The 27,446-nt window shown below is 37.3% G+C and overlaps 5 protein-coding genes across 6 annotated transcripts; 3 read left to right on the top strand and 2 right to left on the bottom strand.

Annotated features, from left to right (window-relative positions):
* The first annotated feature begins 2,872 nt into the window (after nt 1–2,872).
* LOC124641478 (beta-1,3-galactosyltransferase 9-like) lies at nt 2,873–4,636 on the top strand. The gene is made up of 4 exons (XM_047179547.1): nt 2,873–2,921; nt 3,383–3,551; nt 3,973–4,153; nt 4,412–4,636. Exons 1-4 carry the CDS (start codon nt 2,873–2,875, stop codon nt 4,634–4,636), a joined length of 624 nt encoding a protein of 207 aa, XP_047035503.1.
* Nucleotides 4,637–4,984: 348 nt separating this feature from the next.
* Nucleotides 4,985–5,896, top strand: LOC124641561 (beta-1,3-galactosyltransferase 1-like). Its single transcript, XM_047179662.1, has 2 exons — nt 4,985–5,024; nt 5,315–5,896. The coding sequence occupies exons 1-2, from the start codon at nt 4,985–4,987 to the stop codon at nt 5,635–5,637; spliced, it is 363 nt and encodes a 120-aa protein (XP_047035618.1). The 3' UTR covers nt 5,638–5,896.
* A 5,609-nt stretch (nt 5,897–11,505) lies between these two features.
* Nucleotides 11,506–12,809, bottom strand: LOC124641554 (replication stress response regulator SDE2). Its single transcript, XM_047179655.1, has one exon. It carries the CDS (start codon nt 12,669–12,671, stop codon nt 11,955–11,957), a length of 717 nt encoding a protein of 238 aa, XP_047035611.1. The 5' UTR covers nt 12,672–12,809; the 3' UTR covers nt 11,506–11,954.
* A 1,141-nt stretch (nt 12,810–13,950) lies between these two features.
* Nucleotides 13,951–15,563, top strand: LOC124641542 (ubiquitin-conjugating enzyme E2 C). Its single transcript, XM_047179642.1, has 2 exons — nt 13,951–14,205; nt 14,610–15,563. Exons 1-2 carry the CDS (start codon nt 14,105–14,107, stop codon nt 15,037–15,039), a joined length of 531 nt encoding a protein of 176 aa, XP_047035598.1. The 5' UTR covers nt 13,951–14,104; the 3' UTR covers nt 15,040–15,563.
* A 1,300-nt stretch (nt 15,564–16,863) lies between these two features.
* Nucleotides 16,864–27,394, bottom strand: LOC124641315 (syntaxin-16). 2 transcript variants are annotated; one of them, XM_047179374.1, is made up of 4 exons: nt 27,222–27,394; nt 26,138–26,274; nt 19,360–19,532; nt 16,864–18,925 (listed from the first exon to the last, which is right to left on the bottom strand). In XM_047179374.1, exons 1-4 carry the CDS (start codon nt 27,300–27,302, stop codon nt 18,309–18,311), a joined length of 1,008 nt encoding a protein of 335 aa, XP_047035330.1. In that variant the 5' UTR covers nt 27,303–27,394; the 3' UTR covers nt 16,864–18,308. The 2 variants fall into 2 exon arrangements, with proteins under 2 accessions (XP_047035330.1, XP_047035331.1); XM_047179375.1 differs by lacking the exon at nt 27,222–27,394 and adding an exon at nt 26,871–27,207.
* Between the last annotated feature and the right edge of the window lie 52 nt (nt 27,395–27,446).

The following is a 27,446-nucleotide window of genomic DNA, read 5'->3' as shown; positions in this document are numbered from 1 at the left end:
CGCGCTCGCTACGCTCGCGACTTCCCCTTGCACTGTTGTTTGTTATACAACTTTAGATGCTTGGGTGACCCAAACCTCAAAAATTTGTGCGCTCGCTACGCTCGCGGGTGCTTTACCTTTCACTTGTTTTATTTTTTTCACCCTTTTTTAGCCGAACCTAGAAGGTAGCGCCGCTTTAAGTCCTTTTATTTACAAGAAAATAACTCATAGTACACCCGGGCGCTACATGAGCTAGAGACGGCCCTGAATCAGTTATACGAAGAGCTGAATATTATCTCGGTGCTGAAATATATATTAGAAAATAATTTTACTGAAATTTATCCCACTACCGAAATAGTCTTGAGAATTCGAATAATAAAACAATAATACCGAAAAAGCAGTTTTTCGATACTTAAAATTATTGAAACATGTTTAAGGAATTCGATGACACAAGATCGACTTTCAGCCCTTGCTATTCTTTCGATCGAAAACGACGTTGCTCATTCATTCGATTATTCTGCTTTAATTAAAGATTTTAGTCTTAAGAAAAGTCGCAAGCATCAGATCATTTTAATATTTGTTAATTTTGTGATTCTTTGAATGTAGTAAAAATAAAATTTTATTAATTTGTTTAACTTGTCCATTTCTCCTCAAACATGACGTTTAGCTAAATCTAAACACCAGCCCACTCTCGCAACACATACTTTTCACGTAGGACAAAGGGCCTCGCATAGACCTGCCGCACGTAGCCTCGCAATGGCTAGGGCCGCCGCTGAACTTCTATTCACTGTAACAAAAAATAGCTTATACTTGTTTATCTTTTAACTAAAATAAATATTTACTTACATATGTTTCATTTAGATCTTACAAGTTGTTGTCTTGTTTGTGTTAATTTTATCCGAGGTGATACCTACAGAGTTATGCTTCGTGATATTATTGAATCATGACGGATGCAAAATCGCAATCAAAACAAAATAATTACAAGGACCTACCTGTAGATTGTAGCTCTTGTTTCTTTAATCCTAAACACCCAGTTTACACAGTACAGTACAGTACTCTACAAATAGAATATTCTTCATCGAACGCCTATGAAAAGCGCAGTCTTAGCGCTCCTGTACTGTTTTGGGCGCGAACTGCAATGTTATGAAAACACTGTTAGCTGAATTACAACGTTTAGCAAAATGACCCTAGATTGAGTAGATAACATTACCCCTCATGTTTCTAGGCGGATAGTCTCACCTCCACACATTGTTTGATATTTAGGTAAAATAATACCTAAATACTACACTTGACTCATTGTTATGTGGTAAAAGTTGAAAGGTTGTTTGTATTAAGTAGCTCGATAGTTCCAATTTCCATTCGGTATGTTTGTAATAAGTAATAACTTAGTTAGAAAACAATGCTCATTTTGTTTTTAGTTTTTACTTCACATAAGTAGCTACTTCTCCATGGGACTCATTTTTTTGGAACCGTCGGACTTTTCACAACAGCCTTTATAAGCCTTTCTTTTTTAGGGTTCCGTACCCAAAGAGTAAAACGAGACCCTATTGTTTTCGCTCCTCTCTCCGTCCGTCCGTCTGTCACCAGGCTGTATCTCATGAACCGTGATAGTTAGAGTTGAAATTTTCACAGATGATATATTTCTGTTGCCGCTATAACAACAAATACTGAAAACTAGAATACAATAAATATTTTGGGGGGCTCCCATACAACAAAGTATTTTTTTTTTTGCTCATTTTCTAAATAATGGTACGGAACCCTTCGTGTGCGACTCCGACTCGCACTTGGCCGGTTTTTTCGTAATTTGACCTACAAAGGCCAATGTGGTTGGCAGAAGTTATGGAATCAACAAAAATAATTAGGTACCTTATATAATCTTAGATGAGTAAATATGTTCTCAAAGACAAATATCTTAAAAATTCTAGATGTAGGTCCCCATAAAACCTATTTGTTGCCATAAAGATGAGACACATATGAAAAAGTTGATGCTACAGTCAAATGTTGACATCTTTTGTGACGTTCTTTTAACAGACAGAATCTCAGTAAATAAAATAATAACTGTAGAATTTTCTCGTCAATTTCCTTAAAGGGTAAATCATTGTGTTAAATATGTAAAAGATTGCATGAACATTAATCACCACGGTTTTTCAGGGCGGATAGACTACTTCAGACTATTTAAATCCAGGTTTCCCCAGTGTTTTCCTGGTTTTTCTTTTCAGTAGTCTAGTCAGTGATTATCCTTCTCCGTGTGAGAGGAGGTCTGTGCAGCGGCAGTGGGACGATAAAAAGGCTGTAATAGTAACAGTCAATGATAACTAAGACACAATTAGAGTGTTCTTATACTGATGATGATGATGTCCTCCCAGACGTGTCCGTCGACGGCGACACCCTGTCAATTCCCGGCAATCTGTCTTCGCTCATGGGATTCTTATACTAACGCGACATTGTTATACTAAGGTTACTTGGCTATATTTTACAGTAAGGTTTACGTCTTTATAAGATAGATTGGGGCTCCCAAGTACGTGCGTGCAGATTCGATTCTAGATCCAGCAATTACCAATGTAACGTTTTTCAGTTAATGTACTTAGTGTATGTGGACACCACTGACTGAGTAAAGGTAAAAGAAAACATCTTGAGGAAACCAGGATTAAGTCTGAAACCGTCAATCCGCCTTGAGCATGCGATGTGATTAACGCTCATTCCTTCTCTGTGAAAAAAGATCTTTGCCTTTGCAGTAGGACAATAAAAAGAGTTATTAATATGTTACAGCTATCAACATTAATATTGAATATCAGGAAAATAACTGCGTTTAAATCCTACGAATGAAACGTAGCTGTGTGCCAAGGAGATTGTCAGTATTACTGAAAACTGTACTGAGGATCATCTTACAGAAATGGCTGGCCTACCTCAAGTTTGTCGACGACTATTCAAAGAGTTTAGTGGTATTACACTGTTTAGTAGTGTAGGGTAATTAGTACACTTAGGTACTTGATTAAAAGATAAATAAACTGAAATTATATAATGTATACAGGCTGTATTATACCTTTATTACTTACCTAAATACAATAACCAAAACGGGCCCACTTCCCACGGATGTGAATAATAAGTAGATAGGTATCGAATATGAAAACCGCATGAAAATCCGCTTAGTGGTTTTTGAGTTTAACGTCAACAGAATACCTAACAGATAGCGGTCGGGGTTTTTTATGTATTTTAATACTTTATATAAAGAAGTAGCCTATACTTGGATTCTGAAAGTTTTTTTCATTGAGGTACACTAGAATATCCTAGTCATATCTATCGTATCATATCATATCGTGTATTGCATGAACTCTACAAGTAGGTGTAAGTGTGCGTTATTACGCGTTACTGCAACAACCAATTCACTCAGCAACGGTTGCAGGTCCTCGCCGCTACGTGCTGCTTCTGCCAACCCTGCTGCTTCTACTGCTAGTGCTGTGGCCCCCACTGTGGTGGTACGTGGTGAGGAGCGGTTACGCACTCCTGCCGCCGCCAGAGCTGTCCCGACATTACATGGTCAATAGGAGCCTGCAAGACTACCTGGATAAAATGTGAGAACAGTTACTAAAAAAATTGAGATAAAAAGTCATCTATTCAGAATAGGCTGAAAATCAGCACTTTTTGACGGTCAAATTTACAAAAGATAGCCCCCGAAATGCACGCCCTTCACCACTTCCTATGTGTTTTTGGGAAGAAGAAGTGGTGGAACAAACTCCCCAGCAATGCACGAGAGCCGGGTGTTTCTTTCAAACAGACCGCAATTAAAATTAAATTGAAAGAAACAAAATATAATTATAGAATTCAGAACCGTTTGAATATCACCTAGTCATCTACTTATAATGGGCATACATCTCAGTTGATGATATTGTCACAAGTGCTATTGTTCATACGTATGCATGCATTGCTACTATGGCACCGTATAAATAAATAATCCCACTCTATAATTTTTTCTCCTAACCTTCATCTTTCCAGTGGTATCCTGCTGGAACCGAAAGAGTCGCCATGTGGCCCTGGCAAGGATGCTCCCATCATCATCATGGTATCGACCACGGCGCCGCGCGCTGGCCAGCGAACCGCCGTCCGAGAGACATGGGGCTTGTACCAGCCCACCCTGTTCGTGATGGGGATTTACGGGGATAGGGAAAAACAATTGGTGAGACTTTTGAGGAACTTCCAACTTTCATGTGTAGGTAATTGAGAGTCGGTCTAGATGTTTTGTCGTGGCAGCACATGATGATGATAAAAAGCTATTCATTGCAACAAAAAAAAAAACTGACTATCTAATACAATAACAAGCCTTTTCTTGTGTTTTTCGCCAATAGAGAGATTCATAAGGAAGGTTTTAATAGGTACACAACGGGCGCAGTCAAGGCAGGCCGTTATTACCTTTATTTTTACACAAAACTGACAGGCAGAGAACACCAGAGAAGCTGAAGAGTACCACGACTTGTTGGTCTTCGATTTCCGAGATCAAAAAGAGAACCAGACCCTGAAGACTGCGCTGATGATGAAGTATACCCTGCTGAGGTGCCCGATAGCGCACTTTATGCTGAAGACTCAGGACAATGCGATGGTGAACCCTTGGATGCTCAACAAGGTCATATGGCAACATCTTGATCGCCCCCTCGTTGGTTAGCTTTTGATATTTTAATTACATACCTATGTAGTAAATAAAACATAGAAAGGAAAATCTACTTCTTTGCATAGACGTGGCACAGCCCTACCTATCAAAATGAATGTACCTAGTAAAATGTTCTGCGTCTATTTGCATATTTGCATTAAAGAATTTGACTGACTTGACGCACCCTTGAACAGTAGGTAAGCCTCCATTTAGAAACTATTGTTCTGCGTGTCTGTGTATCTAGAATGAATCATGAGATTTGCCGTGTCCCGTTCTTTTTCAGGTTACGCTCTGAACGACACACATTTGCTTAGAGATGAATACAGGAAGGGGTACAATGCTGGAAAGCGGTATGACGATGAAATGCCCACCTATCTTAGCGGCGCTGGATATCTTATTAAAGGTAAACTATTTGGTAGCGAAAACCTTGATCAAATTGTGACATAATGCTCTGGAATGTGTATAAGTGAGGACTGTGTACGGGGATGGTTACAAAGGGATTAACAGAGAGACCATAGATGGAGTAGGTATGTGATATAAGGCTACAAAGAATGTTACTTGTGAGATGACGGTAAATAGAAAAGTATGGAAGAACAAAATGGACGTTGAGATCTTTCATTTTTATGATATTGATGCGAAATTTTATACATTGGTCAAGTAATAGATTTTTCTAATATGTATCCATAATTTCAGGGGAATACATCGAACACATCTTACGAGGAGCCCTGCGCGTGCCCATAGTGCACCTAGAAGACATCTACTTCACGTATCTAGTGGCCCACAAGCATTTGGGGCTGGTCCTCACTCACGACAGTAGACTGTCTCCTTTCAAACCTTGGTGGAAAGCCGGCTGCGTCTACTGGAACTTCGCGTCCCTCCATGGCCTGACTCCTGCAGAAATCTACCACGCCTGGTCTTGCATCGAAACATTAATATTGAAGTACAAGACGATTGCCGGTGTGTGCCAATATTTTAATTATTGTTTTGGTTGGTTCATGGCTCTTGCTGTGTACTAAGCGTTGTTTTGTCAAATGTTTGCTCCAGATTTTTCTTTGAAGGGTTACTGAGATTGAGAATGAGGAGCTCGTATTTAAAAACGCTTGTCTATTGGAGAGAGATAAACAATGGCACTTGAAGAAAAACTGGTTCTGAGTCTATATTTGGCTTAGGATTTGCTAAGAGTTAAGCCATTGGACTTCTTCCGAATGCATAATATGAATTTCGAATTCATTATGAGGGATTGTCTGAGCTATTTTAACAATCACAATATTAACCTTTTCGAAAACCAATACAGAGAAGATAAAGCATCGGCTGAGTAAATTATTCCATTTTATTATGGAAAACTGAGTCATTATAAACTGAAAAGCTTTTTCTTTTAAGTCATAGTTTTAGATTATGATTGTTGTTTTCCTAGGTATCATTTTAATGAATAGTGAAATACATTTTATAAAAATATCAAGCGTTGTTTCATTATCTATACCTATATATAGGTACTTATTTACTCCCTATACTACTGTACCGAATTGAAAATTCTTTCACTGTTAGGAAGCTAGGCTAACCTCGATTAAAATTTCCCTCGAGACGTGGGTGACGAGAAAAATGCGAGCATTAGATAAATTGATTGGAGTTGAAAAGGTCACACAGCAAAACAAGTTTCAACAACACTTCTACAGGGTTACTGGTAACTCGACGTATTCCTTGCAGGACATCATAGTAGGGTTAAAATGCAACAAATTAAGCCACTAAATGTTCTACCGAAATTCAGTAGTTTTTGAGTTAGTAAGGGTTTTACATTTTTTGTGAAAAATCCCAGATTAAATTATTTGAAGCCAATTTGAAAATTATTCACGGGGCGACTGTACTGAAATTGAAGTTATTATCATAGTTGACACCGTAGCGGATCGTTTTTAATAACTAAAAGTTCAAAATGACTAAAACTTTGGTGAAGATCACTAATCAAACATTTTTTTTTTTGTAATTTTTGCTATTACTTCATAAAAAATGTTGTCTTGGCACAAAAAAAATACACTACACCAGGTGTACAAATTATTAGAAAAATATCCTTGTCTTATCAGCTATCCAAAATAGTATGAAAGTTAATACAAAGTCTTGGATTGCATTATGAAAATCGTTGTTGCTTTAGTACAAGAAGGTGTTTATTCGGAAAATCAAATTAAACAATTTCGTGAACATTATCATTATTTTTAATCAATATGAGTTTGTGGTCTTTAATAACATTATTTCACACGTCTTGTTCGAAGTGCTGTCCTCGGTTTCGAATACATGCTCTTATTCGCTTCCTCACTTCGGTTTTTGTGATTCTTGATGTGATTGTGGTTCTCATCTGATTCGCCGCATCTGTTATTCTCTCCCTTAGTTTTTCAATTGAATTTACGGGGGTGACATAAACTAGGTCTTTCATATGACCCCAGACGTAAAAGTCTAGCGGCGTCAGATCAGGGCTTCGTGCAGGCCACGGAATCGGCCCACCGCGCCCAATCCATCGGTTTGGATAGTTTTCATCCAGCAATTGTCGAATTGTGATGCGGAAGTGGGCTGGACATCCATCATGTTGGTATATCATGTTTGCCCTTCTTTCTTCGGGTACATCCGTGAGCAGTGCTGCTAAATGATTTCTTAGGAAATCTTCATAAAGTTCCCCATTTAATGTTCGGGGTAAAATATGTGGGCCTATTAACTTATCGTCGACAATACCCATCCAAACATTAAGCGAGAACTTACGCTGCGATGCGGTTGGTTTCAGTTTCTTAGGGTTTCCTTCTCCCTTCGGTGCCCAGTAATGTAAATTGTGGTAATTTGTGATACCATCACGGTCAAAACATGACTCATCGGTCCACAGAATGTTTTTCAAAAAGTTTTCGCTTTCGGCATCGGCATTAAGCATGAAACGACAAAATTCAAGCCGTCTCTGCGGATCTCCCTCTTCTAATGACTGCACGGGTTGGTAGTGGTATGGATGTCGGCCTGACAAGTGAACTACAGACCAGACTTTCCACTGTGACATACCAAGCTCACGCGCTACCATGTTTGTAGATATGTTGGGGTTGTCAATAAAACGCTGAAGAATCAGCTCCTCGTCCTCAGCCGTGTATCTCCGAGAACGACCAGTGTCAATTTGCCTGCTTCTTTGAACACTGCCAGTTTCAGATAATCGCCGATAAGTCGATCCGAAGACACTAACGTGGGGGAGTCGGCGGTTTGGAAAGCGCAGTTGATAGGATCTTCGTGCCTCAGCAGCGTTACCGTCACAAAGTCTGTAACAGTACAATATGTCAGCGTATTCTTGATTAGAATATGCAGCCATAGTCAGCACTTATGAACGCACAGAACAACACAAGAGCAAGATATGGAGCAACAGTCAAGGATATAGCCAGATTACAAAACACGAACTTGCGCGACGTAGAGTTGTAACTAACTAACGCTGACGACCAGATTTTGTGTAGTCGCACCCTGTCTCGTACCGAGGGAACAATAGTGACCAATCCTAAAGCTTGCCGAGTGTTTGGAATTCAAACGCAGGTAAAAACTACGAATAATAGGAATTTAAAACAATAGGTTGACCGTCTCGCAATTTTAGCTGCTCCCCATAAACCTTCTATCTTTCCCTGTCACACACGCAAAAGTATTGACCATCATACCTTTTTGGATAGCTGATAAGACAAGGATATTTTTCTAATAATTTGTACACCTGGTGTAGTGTATTTTTTTGTGCTAAGACAACATTTTGTATGAAGTAATAGCAAAAATTACAAAAAAAAAAATGTTTGATTAGTGATCTTCACCAAAGTTTTAGTCATTTTGAACTTTTAGTTATTAAAAACGATCCGCTACGGTGTCAACTATGATAATAATTTCAATTTCAGTACAGTCGCCCCGTGAATAATTTTCAAATTGGCTTCAAATAATTTAATCTGGGATTTTTCACAAAAATTTAAAACCCTTACTAACTCAAAAACTACTGAATTTCGGTAGAACATTTAGTGGCTTAATTTGTTGCATTTTAACCCTACTATGATGTCCTGCAAGGAATACGTCGAGTTACCAGTAACCCTGTATGGTAAATTAACAAACGCTAGATACCTCCTTGTTAATTGGTATTAATTAGAGGGATATATTTCATTATCATCTAAAATTATTGTCTATTCCTATTTATTTTCCAGCTTTGTTTGATAGAACCTTCCTGCTTATCTGCATTTAACTAAAATTAATTGTTGTTAAGTAAAAGAATTTAGGTAGATACGTACCTTGAGTTTGTCACATATGTTGTTACCTCTTTCAAGGAAATAGGTTGGGCTCACGCACGAGCCATTTATTACCTATCTAGTTTCCTGATAAGAAAATTGACAATGCAATAACAGTAGGTAGGTTAATTATACATACTTACCCCAAAATTATTCAATAAAACTAGCATTTATTTAGCTAAGCTATTTATCTATTACTTAATTAAAAATAACTTTCCATTAAGAAAACCATAGCTAACTAGTTAGTTAAATTTAACAAATGAACAATAAAACAAAGTAACTAACAATAATCTTTGGTTTTACAAACGAAAACAGTGGCGCCATCTCTTATTTGCTAACGATAAACTAAAACATTTTAATAATACAGTATTGTCTACGTAATTTCAGCTATATTATAAACATTTTTAACAGAAAACTAAGCAGTTATTCGTCGTCCGAAGGTTGTTTCACCCAGAATCCCCAAGGGGCGTATCCATCATTTTTTGTTGGCCCTCTGTAAACTTTTATTTGCACGCGCGCCGGGTCGTCTGTGGAACAAATAAAAGCGGTTAGTTCCGGCATTTTGTTTAATAACAAACACATTTCCTATTCTAAAACGTAGATAACTATTATGACCTTTTTTATTTTTGTATATGGACTAAGGAACTGTAAAAAACTGAGCCTAAATCAACACGTTAGGCAAACGCCACCCATGTCGGATATCTTATCTGAATTGTGTGTGTGGACAAAGGATGTGTTTTATTATTTTTGCTTGCTATACAAATATCATAATATAAATAAGACTTTTACCAATTTAAGGAATTGTAAGAGTTGAGAACAATACACTTTAACACGCCGAATATAACGCCTACACATTTTGTCATAGCATGCATTCACATTCGTGCCATTTTTTTATTGACAGAAACTTGATTGGCGCGCAAAGTACCTTACACAATTTCATTAAGTTTATTGGAGTTAAGATTAGCTATTTCTGTTTTTATTAAATACTAGCTGACCCGGCGAACTGCGTACCGCCTTTTCCTTATTTGCTCAAGGTTTGGACCTACCCTGGACTACGACAAACATTTTAAAACCAAAATCAGCTCAATCGGCCCAGCCGTTCTCGAGTTTTAATCAGACTAACGAACAACAATTCATTTTTATTTATATAGATATGCTCATTATATCAATCCCTTCATCAACGAGGTTTATTACCTTTTCTGTCATCGGCACCGTCATGTCGATCCTCATCATCGTCTTCGAACTCCTGAGGTCTGGCAGCCGCGATCACCAACAGCGACAGGAGCACTAATGCCGTCCAAATGTCCCTCTAGAAGATGCATCATTTTTACTTAATTAGATGAAAGCACACTGAGAGATTAATTATAAAATTATATGCCTTAAAAATGTATTTGTGCCTAAAAAAGTAAAAATTCTAACCAGTTATTTGTTATGCATTCACTGAAAAACACCTAAACCAATTTGAATGAAATTCAGCAACTTTATGGGACAACATGGTTTTGTAGTCTACAGCCCCGGATCTTCAATTTTTTTTAAGCGGGGCAAAAACTGAAAAATGCCGCCCCGCCTACCTACCTACTTATGTTTATTTTCACCAACGAAAGTCACTTTTTTGGTAGGTAAATGACTTAAAAAGTGTCCAAATCATTGTAGGCTTAAACTGTTGGCCAGGTTTAAGTTATGAAAGTCGAAACAGATTAATGTACACAAAAAGTTAATACTTAAGTTTTAAAAAGCGCTGTGCAAGCAGTCTTTGTTTTTGAGGACTCCATAAATTTTTTTTTTGCTACTCTTGATTTATAAAAGGTAAGACAGTGTGGATTTGACTTATGAAGCTAACAAGGTATGTCTGTATAATATTACGCGAGCGAAGCGAGCATGAAATTTCTTGAGCCTACGACACAAAAGTACTCGATTAAGTACATTGTCAAGCAACAAGTAGGCGCGAGCGCAGCGAGCGCGAACTTTTTTAAGATATTTTTTTGAAGACTCACAAATTAAACTGGCAATTATGTACAAATAAAAAGAAACCGTGATTAGAGCGAGTGCCATTTGTGTTCGTTGATTCGGTGCGTCAATTAAAATAATAAACCATCAGAAAAATGGCACATACATTGTCATTTAGCCGCGAGCGTAGCGAGCGAGAATTTTTTCACTTATTTGGAGGATGTTAAAAGTGAAAAATAATCTAAATTATCAATTAAACAAAGCGAAGGCAACTTTTTTAGAAACCTTGCTTGTCAGTATCATGATACAATGGAACTTCCATATCAAACGGGTGTAATTTCATCGAAATTTCCTGATGGTGGGGCGTCCCGCGGCGCCCCTGAGACCGAGGCGCCCGGGTTATTGGCACACCCTGCACCATAGGTTAAGACGGCCCTGTATGTAACTATTATGGTAATCTGTGATGTAGGATTTAAAATCAGGCAGCTGCCTGATTTTGCCGCCCCCTGAATTTGCCGCCCGGGGCATGGGCCCCGGCTTGCCCCCCCCCTAGATCCGGGGCTGGTAGTTTAGTATTACCTATGAATCCAGTCTTGTTTATTATATTGTAAACATCTCTGTGTTACTATACTGGGGAAAAAAGTATCATAAGTATAGGAACAAAATTAAACACAATTTACTTAAAATAGATTTTATTTCCTACTTATTGAGAAAAAATTTATTGAGTACATATACATAAATTAAAATTACTTAATTTACTTGAAGTGATAAAATTCTACCTAATGACAGAGGTCATATTTAATAAAAAAGAAACAACAAGACATGTTATATAAAAAAAACTCCCGAAATGTATCCTGAATTTACTTTAGTTTAACCTTTTAACACATAAAATGCCAGTTTCATACTATTTACACATAAAATATCTTGAAACATTTGCTAAATAAAATACCTTCAACATGAATTCATGAAAGTACACAAAACATTAGAGTCCATTAAAAACCTATTGCCTAACATAATTTATAAAACTTTTAAATCTCCTCAGATTTAAACTATAGTAGTTATTAAATAAAATTACAATAAAAGAATATTAAAATAATTAAAGTCTATAACACAGTATTTTCATCTCATTTACTGCTAGCCGAGGCTCTATCGGACTCATTTCCACTGTCTGTGGACACTTGCTGTCCCGGACTCTTAGCGGGAACTTCCTCTTCATCATCATCACTCAGTGAGGAGCAGTCCGACAACTCTGCATCAATCCATAATTTAGCCTTCTTTGGCTTGGCTTTCTCATTGTCAGACTTCCGTTTCAAAGCATTTGATGATCCAGCAGCCTGCCAGCCGGCTTCTACTGCCGAGTTCACACGTTCAGGCAGATCCTGACGCTCTTTTTCATATGCAGGGTTCAAATTGACCTCAATCTTGGGTTCTGCCACCAATCTCTCGAGTTTCTTCTGTTTTCTCTCAGCTGCCTCCTTTTCCCTGTCTTCTTGGCCTTCCAACCACTTCCTAAGCCTTTTCTCTTCATTGATGTCACGTAGACGACGACCTGATAGGTCTCGGCAAGCTTCACGGTTGGTAGTTTTCTCTATTTGTGCTCCAATGGCACGTAACATAGATCCAAATCCGCCTTTCCCTCCAACGAGCTTAGAGGCCAATCTAACAACATTGTTGTCTGATGTAACATCGTAACTGTCAGACACGGGCCTTCCGTTCAGTGTCGCAGACAAATCTTCTATCGGAACACCATATTTTTGTGAAATATCACGCTTTAGCGATGACACATCTTTACACTCCAGCCCCGTTATAAAGTTATTTTCGAATATGACTAGACAAGGCATATTTAATCGTTCACTGTAGTGTTAAAAAGATGTAAAAGATTAAAATAATCTTCACTTTTAGCAAGAAAAACACCACAAATCGACAAAATTGCACACCACAAGCGATAACTGCGCGATATTATTGACACTGACAGTGACAACCACGATACGATAACGAGAAAACACGCGACCATAGACAGCTTACGAATCCTGTTTTTATTTACGGATTATAACTTCGATATTCGGAAAATCCTTTTTACAAAAAACATCCTATTACTCTTATTAAAGTTATTATAATTATATATAGTAATTTTATTGATCGAATATTATAAAATTAAATAATATGAACATGTTGTTGTACTTACCTTAAATGCCATTTCAGTCACTCAACGCTTTTTACAAATGTTACTTCTCAAACTTGTCATCTAAACTAAGCGTAATTAACGAATTCAGCATCTTAAATAGACTACGCAGCCAAACTTAGCTGCACTTTTCCTTTTTTATTAAATAATCCCGTCACTGATTTTTCAATTTCACGCTCAAATGAACAAAGAAAGTGAAAGTGACCAATCTTAGTATTTGGAGCATTTAACTTAGAAAGCCGGTCGTTTCAAATTAAATATTATAATGGTTTGGATAGCTTTACTATCCTTACAAATATTGTATAGCACATACCATGTTTATTGCTTTTTAAGCATTGCCTATAAAATCAAACTAGCTTCTGCTGACCGCCCGATGTTAACTTTTTTGGAATTCATTCAGCAGTGTCGGTCTATTCAAGGTACAGAGTATGGATGAGTTACGGCATGGATTTATGCAAGTAATATTACTTATATACTAGCTAGATAGATGTTGCAGCGACGGTTCCAATTTTAAACTTCATGAATCTCTCCTTCAATGAAAATCCTCTTCTTCAATGAGAATTCTAGGTCGTACTGGCCTGCTGGTTGATACTCGGTTTGTCATAACATGGGCAACTTTAGGTTCTAATTGTTATTACCCAGTAGGTACTGGATATCCTTTAAACAAGGAAATCTGCAGGCTACTTTTTACCCAGGCGCGCATAGTAGTTCCCGCGCGTTTTTCTCAACGTTACTTTTAACTCTCGACTTATTGGGTACCCCTCATTGAACAATTATATATTTCTTCAGTCTTAAATATAAAGCACAAAATATATTAAAAAATAATAATAATAATCGTAGATGAATTGAATTTCAATAGACAATATCGAGTAGACCATAGACGTTACAATAAACAGTCGATAACGGATTGTCGAATTGTAGATGGCGCTAATTACAACGTAGATTGCCGCCATTACATACCGCTGTCAAATGTGTGTGAAAATATCCAATAAAAATTGAGCTTTTTGAAATTAAACAGGAAGTTGTCTTCGGATAACAGAAATTTGGTGGAATTGGAGGCATCTGATTCTGATTTTATTTGCTCCAATTATTATGGCTCAAAATATCAATCCACATTACGCGTCGTCGTCAAATCCAGCGAAACAAAATGAAGATACGATAAAACTAAAAGATAATCATGCCGTCAGCAAACGGTAAGTGAAACGACATTGTTATTTCTCGAATCCCCCAAATCCTATCTTTATCGTGTATAGCTTGCTTTTAGACAAATAACATTTATTACCAGTACTCAGTAGGTGGTCAAAATTGCAGTAACACATTGGAGGCCTAACGGTTTTGCTCCGAGGTACAATACTGACGTTGACTTTGTAAAATTGTCTCCTGTGTTCAGTGACGTGTATCATCACTAAAAAACAATCTTGACTGCGTTTCGACCTCTACATTATTATTTATAAGCACATAGTTACAATATTGTTTCTTTGTTCATAGCGTGGACAATAGATGCAACAACTAACAAGCTAACTGGTTTACTTAACAGGCAATGTTTGGATGGTGTCTGTTACCCATATACTAAATCCATGTCTCTCTTTGTTGGCAGGCTTCAAAAAGAATTAATGGAGTTGATGCGCTGTGCTGACAAAGGTATATCTGCATTCCCTGAGAGTGAGAATCTGTTCAAATGGATTGGTACCATTAACGGCCCCCAGGAGACAGTATATGCAGGCCACAAGTACAAACTGTCACTAGAGTTCCCCAACTCGTACCCCTATGCCCCGCCTATGGTGAAATTCATCACACCTTGTTTTCACCCTAACGTAGACACTTGCGGGCTAATATGTTTAGATATCTTGAAGGACAAGTGGACGGCACTGTATGACGTGCGCACAGTGCTGCTGTCCATCCAGAGCCTGCTAGCCGAGCCCAACACACACAGTCCTTTAAATCAACAAGCATCATATCTTTGGCCAAACCAACCCGCCTATAAGAAATATGTAGATGAATTTTACAATAAGCACAGAGACTCATAGTGGACTTGTGTTTTATTTGTCATCATTAAAGAAAACATATTTTTGATTTTGCGTTGTATTTTGTGTTGTGAATTGAATGTTTGAATGCATGATTGTAATGAGAGTTGCGCTGACGAGTTCGGTTCTATTCCCTTTCTGAAGCTCATTCTACTTGGTTCTAGTTTTTATATTTCCATATTTGACTAATCTCGGCTATTTGTAGATAGTAAATTGTAGGTGTATATGACTGTGATAGATTACCTGAAAGCATAATATCAAAATTTATATTGTAAAACTATGTATAGTTCTTAAGGTTTAATCTGATCTCTGCTTTTAACTCGACTTGATGTGTCAAGTAGAATTTGCTTTGCTCTTTCCAATCTTTTTTAATAGAAACACTAAACTATTTTGGAAGTTATTTATAGCCTGATAAAGTTCCCAAATTGATGTTTGTCCAGTTTCTGAACTCGTCAGCTCAGTCTCAGCCGATGAGTTGTGTCTGTAAAATGAGATCACTGACAATTATAATTCTTTAGTGCAATTGAGTATTTTGTTTACTTTTATACCTTGTATTACCCAACACACAAAAACAACTTCTTTCATCATATTTACCTATTGTTATTATACTATGTAGGTACTTGAGCAAAAGAAATCAAAGGGGATTGTTTATGACTATTTCTTTGTTTCAAGAAAAGTGACACATTATATATCTTTGAGGATAGCCTAAACATTATAGCATTTTGGTGGCAAATTTTGAGGCAGTATACCGTACAGTATCATATTGGACTGAGTTAGTCATAAACCGTTAAATGTCTCGTAACTAGGTCAAATGGGTGTCTGAATGCGTTTCTACGAGCATCTACACGCAGGACATTCAGCCTACGCGTGATATTTCTGGAACATCCTAGCATTCCTAGCTAAAATACAATAAACGAATATAAATAAGCCATTCATTGAGTGCATTTACTAAAAGGATTGGCATCTAAACTGCATGTACCTTGCTGGTTTGTAGCAGGGAACAAGGCTATGATTGACCTATTTTAAAACTCTTATTAATTCTTACGAGCGTTTGTTCATGAGCTATAGCTGAAATATTGCTTCCGTTGGCCAATAAAAATAATCCATGTTTGCTCTCTCATTGCATTGATTACCAAAAGTAGGTCAGTAGTTTAAATCAATTTTGCCGCCATGTCTGACCTACGCCCGGCGCTACCGGCCTCCCTCCCACGCAATGACGTCAGTAGCTATCCTAGCACGGTTGTCCGGTGCAGCCCGTGTCCGCAGGATGACCCGTTCAACCTTGTTTTGAATTTTTTTAACCGAAGGCAGTAAATTCTAGCCGCTGTTTTAAAATATGTAGATACGCAATACCCGCACTGGGATAAAAATGAGGATATATTAACGTCTTCGAATTATCATGTACCTATCCAAATTTTTTTCTTAATCGATAAATGGACCATTTTAAGTTCGTTAACTCATCTTCGCCCATAGGATGCGCACCTCCACTCCTTTCAATAAATGGAGGTTTCCTTTTAGTCGAAATAAAAGTGGCAGAATTTAATGAACTAGGTACCCTAAACATATAGGTATCTTCTATTGGGATTCTCAATAAAACAAAGAAATGCTTTAAATATTTGTTTATATTATCACTTTGATGTCATTTATAAGAAAACAATATTTACACAACTTCGTAAATAAATACATTAGGTACCGCATCATTTCATTAACTTTTGCATAATTTTCACAATCACATACAAATTAACGAAACATAATTTCAATGTCCTTTCTCCTCACACTGCACTTATTTGTTCAAACGATTTAAAAATAACTAAGAACATTTTGGAATAAATTATTAAGTAACACATTTAATCAAAACAATAATAACATAATTCGAATTTACAATACATTGGAATTTGTCTGTTTAGGTACTTGGCAACATTGGCACACACACTATCACGCATTTAACAACATTTAACGATATTACTTGAGCAGAAAAGATATATTTTTTTATGAAAACATAAGGTTTAAGTATATTGAGTAGGTAAATAAATAAAAATAAAATAAATACACATTTAAGGGGGAAAACTAGCTGCTTTTAATAAAAACTCATCAACTGCACACTTCTGTACACGAAAAAGAAGACCTTAAAGTTTATTCTGTTTTATATATTTCCTGCTCAGGAACAATCTACCACTCGCACACTGTTTAACTTTTAATTGCAATAAATACGCCTTACTTACAATAAATAAATATCTTACAATATAGACATAGAGACTAGAATATGTGCATAAGTTTATACAACAAATAAATTTTAAGTCAGTTACTCCATTGGGCCAGGACGTCCAAGTGACGGAAAGTGCCACAGTTTACATACCTGCAGATATAGTTCTCGCCAAACGCAATGGCAGCTCGAAACTAAATTCTGAGATAGTTCGCGCATGTTGCCTAAACCCCTCGCATATCCATCACCCGGTACTTAAATGGTTTCTGCACAGAGACTGGTCCTATGTTCCGAGCCGCCATTGAGTTTGGCGGTTCACACATACTTTCAGGATAGAAGAACTTATAGAGGAACTTGGTGCCTAAAAGCAGACAATTCAAGATAACAACATAAGCTAGGTCACATTATTAACATCTGCCATAGTTTTTGTTTCTTGCTAGTCCGGACCCAATCAGATAACTATCAATGAAAATGTTACCCTAGCTTAAACGATGTGGTCGCTTGCTGTATATACAGATATTCGAATCTTTAATCATTATTATTAATTTATCAATGAAAATTCACTTATAGCTTCATCAAAAACTGGTTTGGTTTATTCTATAGTTACTGTAGTGTAATGTAGGCACAAAACAAATTGGTTGCTACTACTTAGTTTCTACGATGAATTGGATTTACTATTAAATTTTTTTCTTTTGCTCATAGATGCCTGTTTTTCTGGTACCAAAATCTCTTCATCATGTCTTTTTCAATCTTATTCTATCACAGAGGAAGCCCGGTGATATTGTTCAAAATATTACTTATTAATGTATAATGTATTACAGAACCATTGTATCAACTAGTTAGGTACTGTGGAGTCTCGAGCTGTTTCAAATTGAACGACGTGTTCATATCGTAAATAATTTTGTCACTGTAGTACGTCGACTATAAATAACAAGTCAACATTTCACTATCTCTATAATTTGGAATATTAAACTATAATCTTGGAAATGTCAAACTACTCCTTAGTTCGGCCCAGCCGTTCGGCTATCGACTACGAAAAATAAGGCAATTTCTGCTTATTTAACTGCGACTAACTCTTAACTATGATTAGTAATATTACTAACACTATGATAGTGACGCCTAACATTAGGATACAGTGCATTTTCCTATTAGATCTCTGATATCTTTCAGCTTTTTGCAGCTGTTTGTAGCCTTCGTGGACTTGGACTTGCGTCTGCTCTATATTATAATCTATCCTGTCTAATATTGTGCCTTGTTCATTTACCATATGAGCTAGATCTTTAAATATATCATTCAAGTCGACTATAGACCGGACTATTTTGTTGACCTCCTCCTCCCTTTCGGCTACATCTCTGGTATTCTCCTCCTGCATCAGCAGTAATTGTTTCTGACTCATCGCTGGTCGTGCGAAGTCATCGTCATCAAATTTCTGCGTGCCTGAAGTACTGGGTAAGGAGAATAGTAGATCAGTTTGGTTGTTGGACAAACCTGGCAGTAGATCACTGTCGTCTAGACTTAGCTCTTCGAAGTTGGGTAACTCGAAGTATGCGTTGGAGCGTTCCTCTCGAGAAGTGAGGGATTTCAGGTAGTTCGACTGGGCTGTGCGGAACGTGATGCTCAAGTCTTGCAGCATCGTCACTAATGCTAGGACCACGTTTGTCGCTAACTTTTGTTCGGTTTTGTTACCTGGAATGTGCAGTTTGAAAATAAGATTATATTACTATACATAATTGGTAGGAGTAACTGTTTTCGATATCACAGCCAGATTTATCTACTCGAAGTAGCTGTCAGTAAACTTTTACATTTGGGCTCTATTTTATTCTAATAAGGGAACTTGCTGGGTAAAACTGCGGAAAACTTTTAGTAACACAAGGTAAGTGAACAAGTAAAAAAAATCTTGTAAAAATGAGTTTTAATGGGGAGCGGGTGATTCTTGCTGGGATATTGGTCTTAAATAACCCAATGATGTCCCTCAATATTTTTAAATTGTCGTAGTGATCGTTTTATTTTTACGGATCTAAGAGATCCCGAATGTCCCTTTCACCCCTGGAAAACTAAACTAAGTTACATGTTTTTTCTAATGGCGATACATTTTACACTACAGAAATCAAACACCTTACCGTGTCTAATCTGCGCCTTAATAGCAGTGAGATGCGTGTGCGCATGCGTGAAGTGTCGGCCGATCTCCGCAGTCAGGCGCTGTATGTGTTGCTGCTCGCTAGTGTCGTCTAGCGCCGGACGACGGATCTGCTTCTCGTGGCGGGACTGTAGCTCTGATAGTTTTGTTCTTAGCCTGGAAAAGGGAGAATAAGTTAAAGTTTTTTTGGTGCTTTAAATTGGACCTTTTGCCCTAATGAGGCATCATCATCATCATCATCATCATCAGCCTATAGCAGTCCACTGCTGGACATAGGCCTCTCCAAGTGCACGCCACTGAGAGCGATTAATGAGGCATAGTCAATCATAAATTTTGTATCAGCCACCAACTCCCAGAAAATTTCTTATAACTCCTTTGTGAAGTTTCATAATACTCACTAGTGATATCAGTATGATCCGAGAATCGAACCAGATACCCCATGAACAGCAGTCGCGGTATGCAACTACTAGACCAACATATGTACTAACATTTTTGTATAAAAAAACTGCATAATACGTACACTAACGGATCCCAAGTTATGTGAAGTACATAACTTGGGATCCGTTAGTGTAAATAGTTATAATGCCATTGAAAAAAGGGAATTTGCAAATTAGCTGTAATATTCTGCTATTAAGTGCTGTACATTTTTTCGCTTATTTATTATGTAGAAAATACTTTAGATTAATAAAGATAGGCTTCACGGCAATACACTTGTAATATTGATTAATGATCTAGATAATTAACTATAGCTTTCAGCACTATAAACTTAGATAAATATCAACAACAATGTTGTTGAGTCATGAGTGAAGGGATCTGATAATAAGCACCACTTCATGAAGCTATTTTTTTACAGATTTTTTAGTTACTCCTACTAGAAGTTTTATACTTCGTAAAGATGGCATCAATCAAACATGACTAGCTTTCGCCGTGTGCGTTCGCGCAGCGGAATATTGTTGAATTTAAAGATTTTAATTATGCAGATAATTAGTGTATGACGTCCTATAATTGTGTATGGTAAATAAAAATTTGTGTATGCAGCCATTGTGGAGAAATTCACCAAAAACAGATTCCGCTGGGCGAACGTTGGCGAACGTTGTCCTGGCGGAACTTTTTTCAATCCATAGACTTTAGAAGAAAAGAGATGTGTCCAAAAATTAGTGTGTATTTGTGTATAATTGATTATGTATGAATGAAATCAGTGCATGCATTAACTTCGGAGAAATTCAAGTTTCCGCTACGCGAACGTTTGGCCATTAGCTAGTTTTCATATAAAGCGCTTACATAGAGAGCTGTAGATTTTTACATACGTTGTTTTGAATTTGTTTATATTTGTTTAAAAAAAAGATTTAGAAAAAGTTGTAGGGTTTAAAAGATAAAAATATAAACGTAAAATACACTTATTAGGTCTTCGTTCTTAAAGTATGCAGTTTGGGGTCTAGATTTTCACGTTTACACAAACCTTGTAAGTGTCTCCAACATGTTGCCAAGTATCAATGATGTTCCGTTAGTAATTAAAAAGTTATAGGATATTTTATTATGATACTAGCTTCTGCCCGCGACTTCGTACGCGGATCCTGTCCCTTATGCCAGCGACTACGGGGTCAGCAAAATCAAAGATCTGAATCGTCTGATATTGAATTTTAAGGGCCCGTTGACTTGAAAACAACGGAATACGCATAGCCATTAGAAACGTTCCATATATTTAATTTTTGTACTTCAACGGCAAAAGCACAGCAGACTAAACAAAACGCTGAGAACTGAACCGCAATAGACGCGACCATAGGGATAAAAGTAGTGATTCTAATTAATTAGTCCGCATTTAAGTTGTGTTTGGCAAAAATATTACACGTATTATTACGTTAAAAAACATTAAATGTTACTGAGATGGCAAAGTCGTGATGACTTAGTGGAAGTCGTGGTGGTTTAGTCGGTAGAGAACCAATCTCTCAAGTATGAGCGTACGTCTTTGATTCCAGGTCTGGCAAGTACCTGCCAATACAACTTTTCTAAATTCGTATGTACTTTTTACGTATATTTTGGATACCAATGAGCGTTATTTGGAGGGCATGTTAAACTGTAGGTTCCGGCTGTCATTGAACATTCTTGGCAGTCGTTATGGGTAGTCAGAAGCCAGTAAGTCTGACCAGTTTTACCAAGAGGTGTTGGGTTGAGCGGGTAACCGGGTTGTGGAGGTCAGATAGGCAGTCGCTCCTTAGGAAAACACTGGTACTCAGTTGCATCGTGACTGGAAGTCGACTCTAACATAATTGGGACAAAGGCTCTTGAGATAATAACGACAATAATAATGAGATATAAGCACCGCAGGACATCTGAGGCTGATGACGGGGAGTAGCTACCCCGCGGGGCTATATATACTGAGTTCTCCAGGGAGAGTATACTGTCCCCCATCTCCGGCCGGTCGCAGTGAACCATGACGGGGGTAGGTCTCACGCCTCTGGCTTGGCTTGGCCGTCCAGAGTGGAGTCGCTAGAGCAGGGTTAGTAGCCCTGCTCGGAGGATAGGTGCCTCGTGGTAAGTGACCCACAGGGAGCGCGTAATCTGCGTTTAAAATCCGCCGAGGTATCCTCACACTTCAGCCGCTCAAGTCCGTGTTGCCCTCTTGTTGCTATTCAGTGACTGATTCCCGGGGGCCCAGTAAGTGAGCTGGCGAGTCTCCACCTGCAATTTTTACATGTATCTTATACATTGTCATCGGCAGGTGCCATAGTTCCCGTAGTTTCCCCATTCCTAGTCCATTAGCATCCCATCACAATAGCCCAAGTAGTTTTCATCCACAGTTAGCAATGGTATAGCACAGAACCGGGGATTGTCTTATTTTTTAACGACATCCACCGGGGATTGTCCTTGGGTTCATTTCTATAGTGTATAAAGGGATAATCGACCTCGATGGCGCAATAGTCATCATGCCGGACCGCCGAACCTGAGGTCCCGGGTTCGATTCCCGGTTCGGTCGACATTTGTGTGATGAGCATGCTTGTTGGCCGTGGTCTGGGTGTTACAATATGTATTTATAAATATGTATATATGTAGCTATATGTAGTTTATCAGTTGTGTTAGCACCCATAACACAAGTTAATTAATAACTTACCATGGGGCTAACCAACCGTGTGTGAAAAGGTGTCCCGACATTATTTATTATTTATTAATCGTCGGTTTTGTGTCACCATTTCATTAAAGTTGTCTCAAAAGGGCTTCAGCGTGTTGGCTTCGGCCCCACGTTTGCCTCCCAAAAATTCGGAACTCTGTAGTCCCGAGGTCTGGAAGAGACATACAAAATAATAATGAGATATAACACAACAAATTCGGAGAGTGGGGGCTCGTGACGAAACGTCTAGGTATGTAAAATTTGTACTTAGCAGTGACTTCACACAAAATTCAAGCGTGTTATATCTTCGTTATTATTTGTTTGTGAGAAGGAGAAAAGAAAAAATGCGTGTCCATTATTTTAGGGTTATCTAAAAGACGGACTAATTACTTTTTTGATTCACCACACCTATTTCATAACATTCGTTTCTATACATTTCAAGTGTAGTATTGCTCTTGAAGTTCCACATCAGGTGTTCCAGATCTTCGATGTTTATACGTCAATAGAGAGTGCTTATTAGATTGAACCACTTTTGCAAAAACGTCATATCTTTATATGTTATAGGCTAGCTGGGCCCCTGGAGTTCCACATCAGGTGTTTTACATCTTCAATTTTTATAAGTCAACAGAGAGTGCTTATCAGATTGAACAACTTTTGATAAAACGTCACAGCTCTATATGCTATAGTCTAGCTGGGCCCCTGGAGTTCCACATCAGGTGTTTTAGATCTTCAATTTGTATAAGTCAATAGAAAGTGCTTATCAAATTGAACAACTTTTGCTAAAACGTCATACCTGTATATGGTACAGAGAAGCTGGGCTCTTGGGGTTCCACATCAGGTGTTCCAGATCTTAAAATTTATTATCTCAGCTGAAAATGCTCATCACATGAAACAATTTTTGCCATGGCATCATTTTTGTATCTCTTATAGTTTTGTTGGTCTGTTGGTGTTCTGCATCAGGTCTTCAAGATTCGAAGATACATTATAGCCTATATGTTGACCAGGCTTAATACTGATACAACAAAGAAAAAATCATTGAAATCCGTCCAGTAGTTCCGAAGATTAGCGTGTACAAACAAACAGACATACAGACATACAGACATACAGACATACAGACAGAATTTTTTTTTTGGATTTGTGCTCCATTGCTGTTTCTAAACCCCACCCAATTATTATTTTTTTAATATATTCAATGTACAGACACAGTTTTTTTACAGATTTATTATATGTATAGATATGATGAATAGATCACTGTTTACAAAGCAGTCGAATATCACGACGTTCTAAAGGAATTGCATGGTAAAATGTATGCCAATAATTAGTTTAATCATTCAACTATTCACTTGCAAAATTTCATGTCATTAAATTCAGTAATTAAAGAAAGACAATTATAATACTGACGGAGCATCGAAAACCTACATAATCCGACCAAGTTCGGATAGCTACAAAAAAGCGGCCGTGCCATATGTCTAAGAAACGTTCTTAACTTGGAAGGTTAGTATTTATTAATATGGCACAGTTGCGTACACAAGCGTTAGGAAAAAATAAAACAATGCTTCTTGAATGAAACATATTTTTTTTATAATAATGCCACTATCTACGATAAAAATAAATCTTCAATTAACAAGTACTTCTCTATTTAAATATCCGTGTACAAAAATATTTTTATTATCATTACTTACATAAATTACTTAACTAGGTGATTAAAAATAACGTTAATAAACGTTACGTATTTTAACTAAAATGTCGTAGATAGTGGCGCTATTATTAAAAAAAATAATTTTCATTCAAGAAATGCAATTGTTTTATTTTTTCCTAACGCTTGTGTACGCAGCTGTACCATATTAATAATTATACTAACCTTCCAAGTTAAGAACGTTTCTTAGACATATGGCACGGCCGCTTTTTTGTAGCTATCCGAACTTGGTTGGATTATGTAGGTTTGCGTTGCTCCGTCAGTATTATAATTGTCTTTCTTTAATTACTGAATTTAATGACATGAAATTTTGCAAGTGAATAGTTGAATGATTAAACTAATTATTGGCATACATTTTACCATGCAATTCCTTTAGAACGTTGTGATATTCGACTGCTTTGAAAAACAGTGATCTATTCATCATATATCATGATAAAATATCCTATAACTTTTTAATTACTAACGGAACATCATTGATACTTGGTAACATGTTGGAGACTCTTACAAGGTTTGTGTAAACGTGAAAATCTAGACCCCAAACTGCATACTTTAAGAACTAAGACCTAATAAGTGTATTTTACGTTTATATTTTTATCTTTTAAACCAGTGGTTCTTAACCGGTGGTCCGCGGACCACTGGTGGTCCCTGGAGGCATTCCAAGTGGTCCGCGAAGCTTAGCTTCGCGACGTTGCTATACGTTATCTAACTTAATTTTTATCGACTTATAACTGCGAGCGGGGGTTTTCGCATGGACGTATATCGGGTGTATCGTACCTAGTAATTTGTAATTTTGGTTTTGAGTCTTAAAAAATAATTAAAATTTCGCGCTCGCGTCGCTCGCGTATTCAGAAACTGTATGCCTTTATTTTTGCATTTGTCAACAAACAAAAAGTTAAGTACGTTTGGGCTAAATTTTACGTAATATTTGGTTGAAGTCCGATAAAAATTTCGCGCTCGCTTCGCTCGCGTATTCAGAAACTATTTTTCCTTATTTTTGCATTTGTCAACAAACGAAAAGTTAAGTACGTTTGGGCTACATTTTACGTAATATTTGGTTTAAGTCCGATAAAAATTTCGCGCTCGCTTCGCTCGCGCATTTGGAAACTACATAGGCAAGTTTTTCTTTATTTGCATTTGCTTACCTACACATCTGCCGATATGCGTTTAGCTTTGAGTAGACCTGACCCAAAAATTCAGTTTGTTTTTTGCATAAATAATAAAGAAATGAGTACTAATTTAGGTAAACCGATGAGGTGGTCCCCGGCAAGACAAACTTTAGTCAAAGTGGTCCCTCATGTCAAAAAGGTTAAGAACCACTGTTTTAAACCCTACGACTTTTTCTAAATCTGTTTTTTAAACAAATATAAACAAATTCAAAACAACGTATGTAAAAATCTACAGCTCTCTATGTAAGCGCTTTATATGAAAACTAGCTAATGGCCAAACGTTCGCGTAGCGGAAACTTGAATTTCTCCAAAGTTTATGCATGCACTGATTTCATTCATACATAATCAATTATACACAAATACACACTAATTTTTGGACACATCTCTTTTCTTCTAAAGTCTATGGATTAAAAAAAGTTCCGCCAGGACAACGTTCGCCAACGTTCGCCCAGCGGAATCTGTTGTTGGTGAATTTCTCCACAATGGCTGCATACACAAATTTTTATTTACCATACACAATTATAGGACGTCATACACTAATTATCTGCATAATTAAAATCTTTAAATTCAACAACATTCCGCTGCGCGAACGCACACGCTTTCGCCCGCGGTTACTCGGACTGGTCCTGCGGGAATAAGAGATATTTGGAATCTTAATTCGACCCACTTCCTGGTCTTCGATTAAGATGACATTTTGCACACGCTCTGAGTTCTGATGATAATACATGACAAGCGTGTTTTTTAGTTTTTTAAACTATTCATTTATGTTTTTTGAAGTATACTTGATACAAACCTAGTAATAACATAGTGTGCTTCCTCGAGTGCGTCAGTCCAGGGCGGCGGCGCGTGCGAGTCGCTCCGCATCTCCAGCCCCGCCTCCATGTCGTGACTGCTGCTGCGCATGAGACGCACGCGCTCCGAGTCATTGTGCTGAAGAGAAATTAATTAACACATTATTGGAAATAACTAGCTTCTGTCAGCGGTTTCATAACCGGATAGTGAAAAAAACTCCTATGTCCTTCTCCAGTGTCCAGTGTACATTCCCTCAAACTTTTGGCTACATCAGTGTAAATAATGGATTCATTTATATGGGAAAGGGAGAATCCTATAGGAAAACATACCATAATCAATTGAAATGATTTTTAAAGTAGCGTTGTAAAAGCATGTCTATAATTTGTTTGGTCAGTGGGTTGTCTTTTTTATATTTTGGGTAAAATTAAAGCTTCATAGCAGCTCAGAATATTGTGTGAATCACTATTTTTAGAGGTGGCAGACATGTAGAGAAATATGTGTACTTGTAACTACTAGAATTTATTTGCCATTTAGATCAATAGGAGCTAAAACCAGTATCAAGTTAATTGATTTGTTTGATGATAATATACAATTAAACTAAGAAAGAATTAAGTATCAACATAAAACAAATCCCAAGGCTTTTAGGAAGATTATACTGAATAACTATAAGTAATAAGCATGGTCGTGTAATATACGCTATATTAAAAATAAAAATACATAACAGATGTACCTACTTGAACACTATCACTGTGTCAATGCTCTGACCTACAATTAAGTAGCTTCAAGTTCAAACAATTTTAAAACACATCATGGCTAGGAATTACTATATGCTTTCATTTGTTGCTTGCTGCTTTTTTTAATATTCTAGAAACCACTTCAAACCTTGAATTGGGACGTCTTATCGTATGCACGGTAAATGAGTAAACAGTATCACGCGTAAAGCTTAGTTCACTTCAAGTACTTAATGTAGACTTTGTACACATAATATTTACTGTATTGCTGTCTACTTAATTGCTTAACGCTCGAAATTGCATCATTTAATATTTAAATGTTGTTACTAAAATATTAATCAATAAACAACTCGCCTGGTCCGCGAATATGTGCCGGCTGTGTATCGCATTGTTGCGCATCAACACAAACACTTCAGTTAAACTCCTCGACACCATTTTAACAGTCGTTCTTTATAACTTTTTAATAAATAAATCGGGAAAAGTGTTTATTTTCTCCGATTTCGTGACACGACGATGGATAGCGGATGACATTTGTTAATTTTTGACTTTTGTCTTTCAGCGATTGACAGTTTCAATTTA

The sequence above is a fragment of the Helicoverpa zea genome, chromosome 22 (assembly GCF_022581195.2).
Source record: "Helicoverpa zea isolate HzStark_Cry1AcR chromosome 22, ilHelZeax1.1, whole genome shotgun sequence".
NCBI lineage: Eukaryota > Metazoa > Arthropoda > Insecta > Lepidoptera > Noctuidae > Helicoverpa > Helicoverpa zea.
This window is presented reverse-complemented; position numbering and strand designations above follow the sequence as displayed.

Coding starts and splice junctions, on each gene's coding strand:
- LOC124641561 (XM_047179662.1), top strand. CDS start 4,985: ATGCCCACCTATCTTAGCGGCGCTGGATATCTTATTAAAG. Junction 5,025..5,314: donor CGCTGGATATCTTATTAAAG/GTAAACTATTTG, acceptor CCATAATTTCAG/GGGAATACATCGAACACATC.
- LOC124641554 (XM_047179655.1), bottom strand. CDS start 12,671: ATGCCTTGTCTAGTCATATTCGAAAATAACTTTATAACGGGGCTGGAG.
- LOC124641542 (XM_047179642.1), top strand. CDS start 14,105: ATGGCTCAAAATATCAATCCACATTACGCGTCGTCGTCAAATCCAGCG. Junction 14,206..14,609: donor AATCATGCCGTCAGCAAACG/GTAAGTGAAACG, acceptor CTTTGTTGGCAG/GCTTCAAAAAGAATTAATGG.
- LOC124641315 (XM_047179374.1), bottom strand. CDS start 27,302: ATGGTGTCGAGGAGTTTAACTGAAGTGTTTGTGTTGATGCGCAACAAT. Junction 19,533..26,137: donor GCACACTATGTTATTACTAG/GTTTGTATCAAG, acceptor TCCCTTTTCCAG/GCTAAGAACAAAACTATCAG. Junction 18,926..19,359: donor TAAGGCGCAGATTAGACACG/GTAAGGTGTTTG, acceptor TGCACATTCCAG/GTAACAAAACCGAACAAAAG.
- LOC124641478 (XM_047179547.1), top strand. CDS start 2,873: ATGGCTGGCCTACCTCAAGTTTGTCGACGACTATTCAAAGAGTTTAGT. Junction 2,922..3,382: donor ACTATTCAAAGAGTTTAGTG/GTATTACACTGT, acceptor CAACGGTTGCAG/GTCCTCGCCGCTACGTGCTG. Junction 4,154..4,411: donor GGGATAGGGAAAAACAATTG/GTGAGACTTTTG, acceptor CAAAACTGACAG/GCAGAGAACACCAGAGAAGC.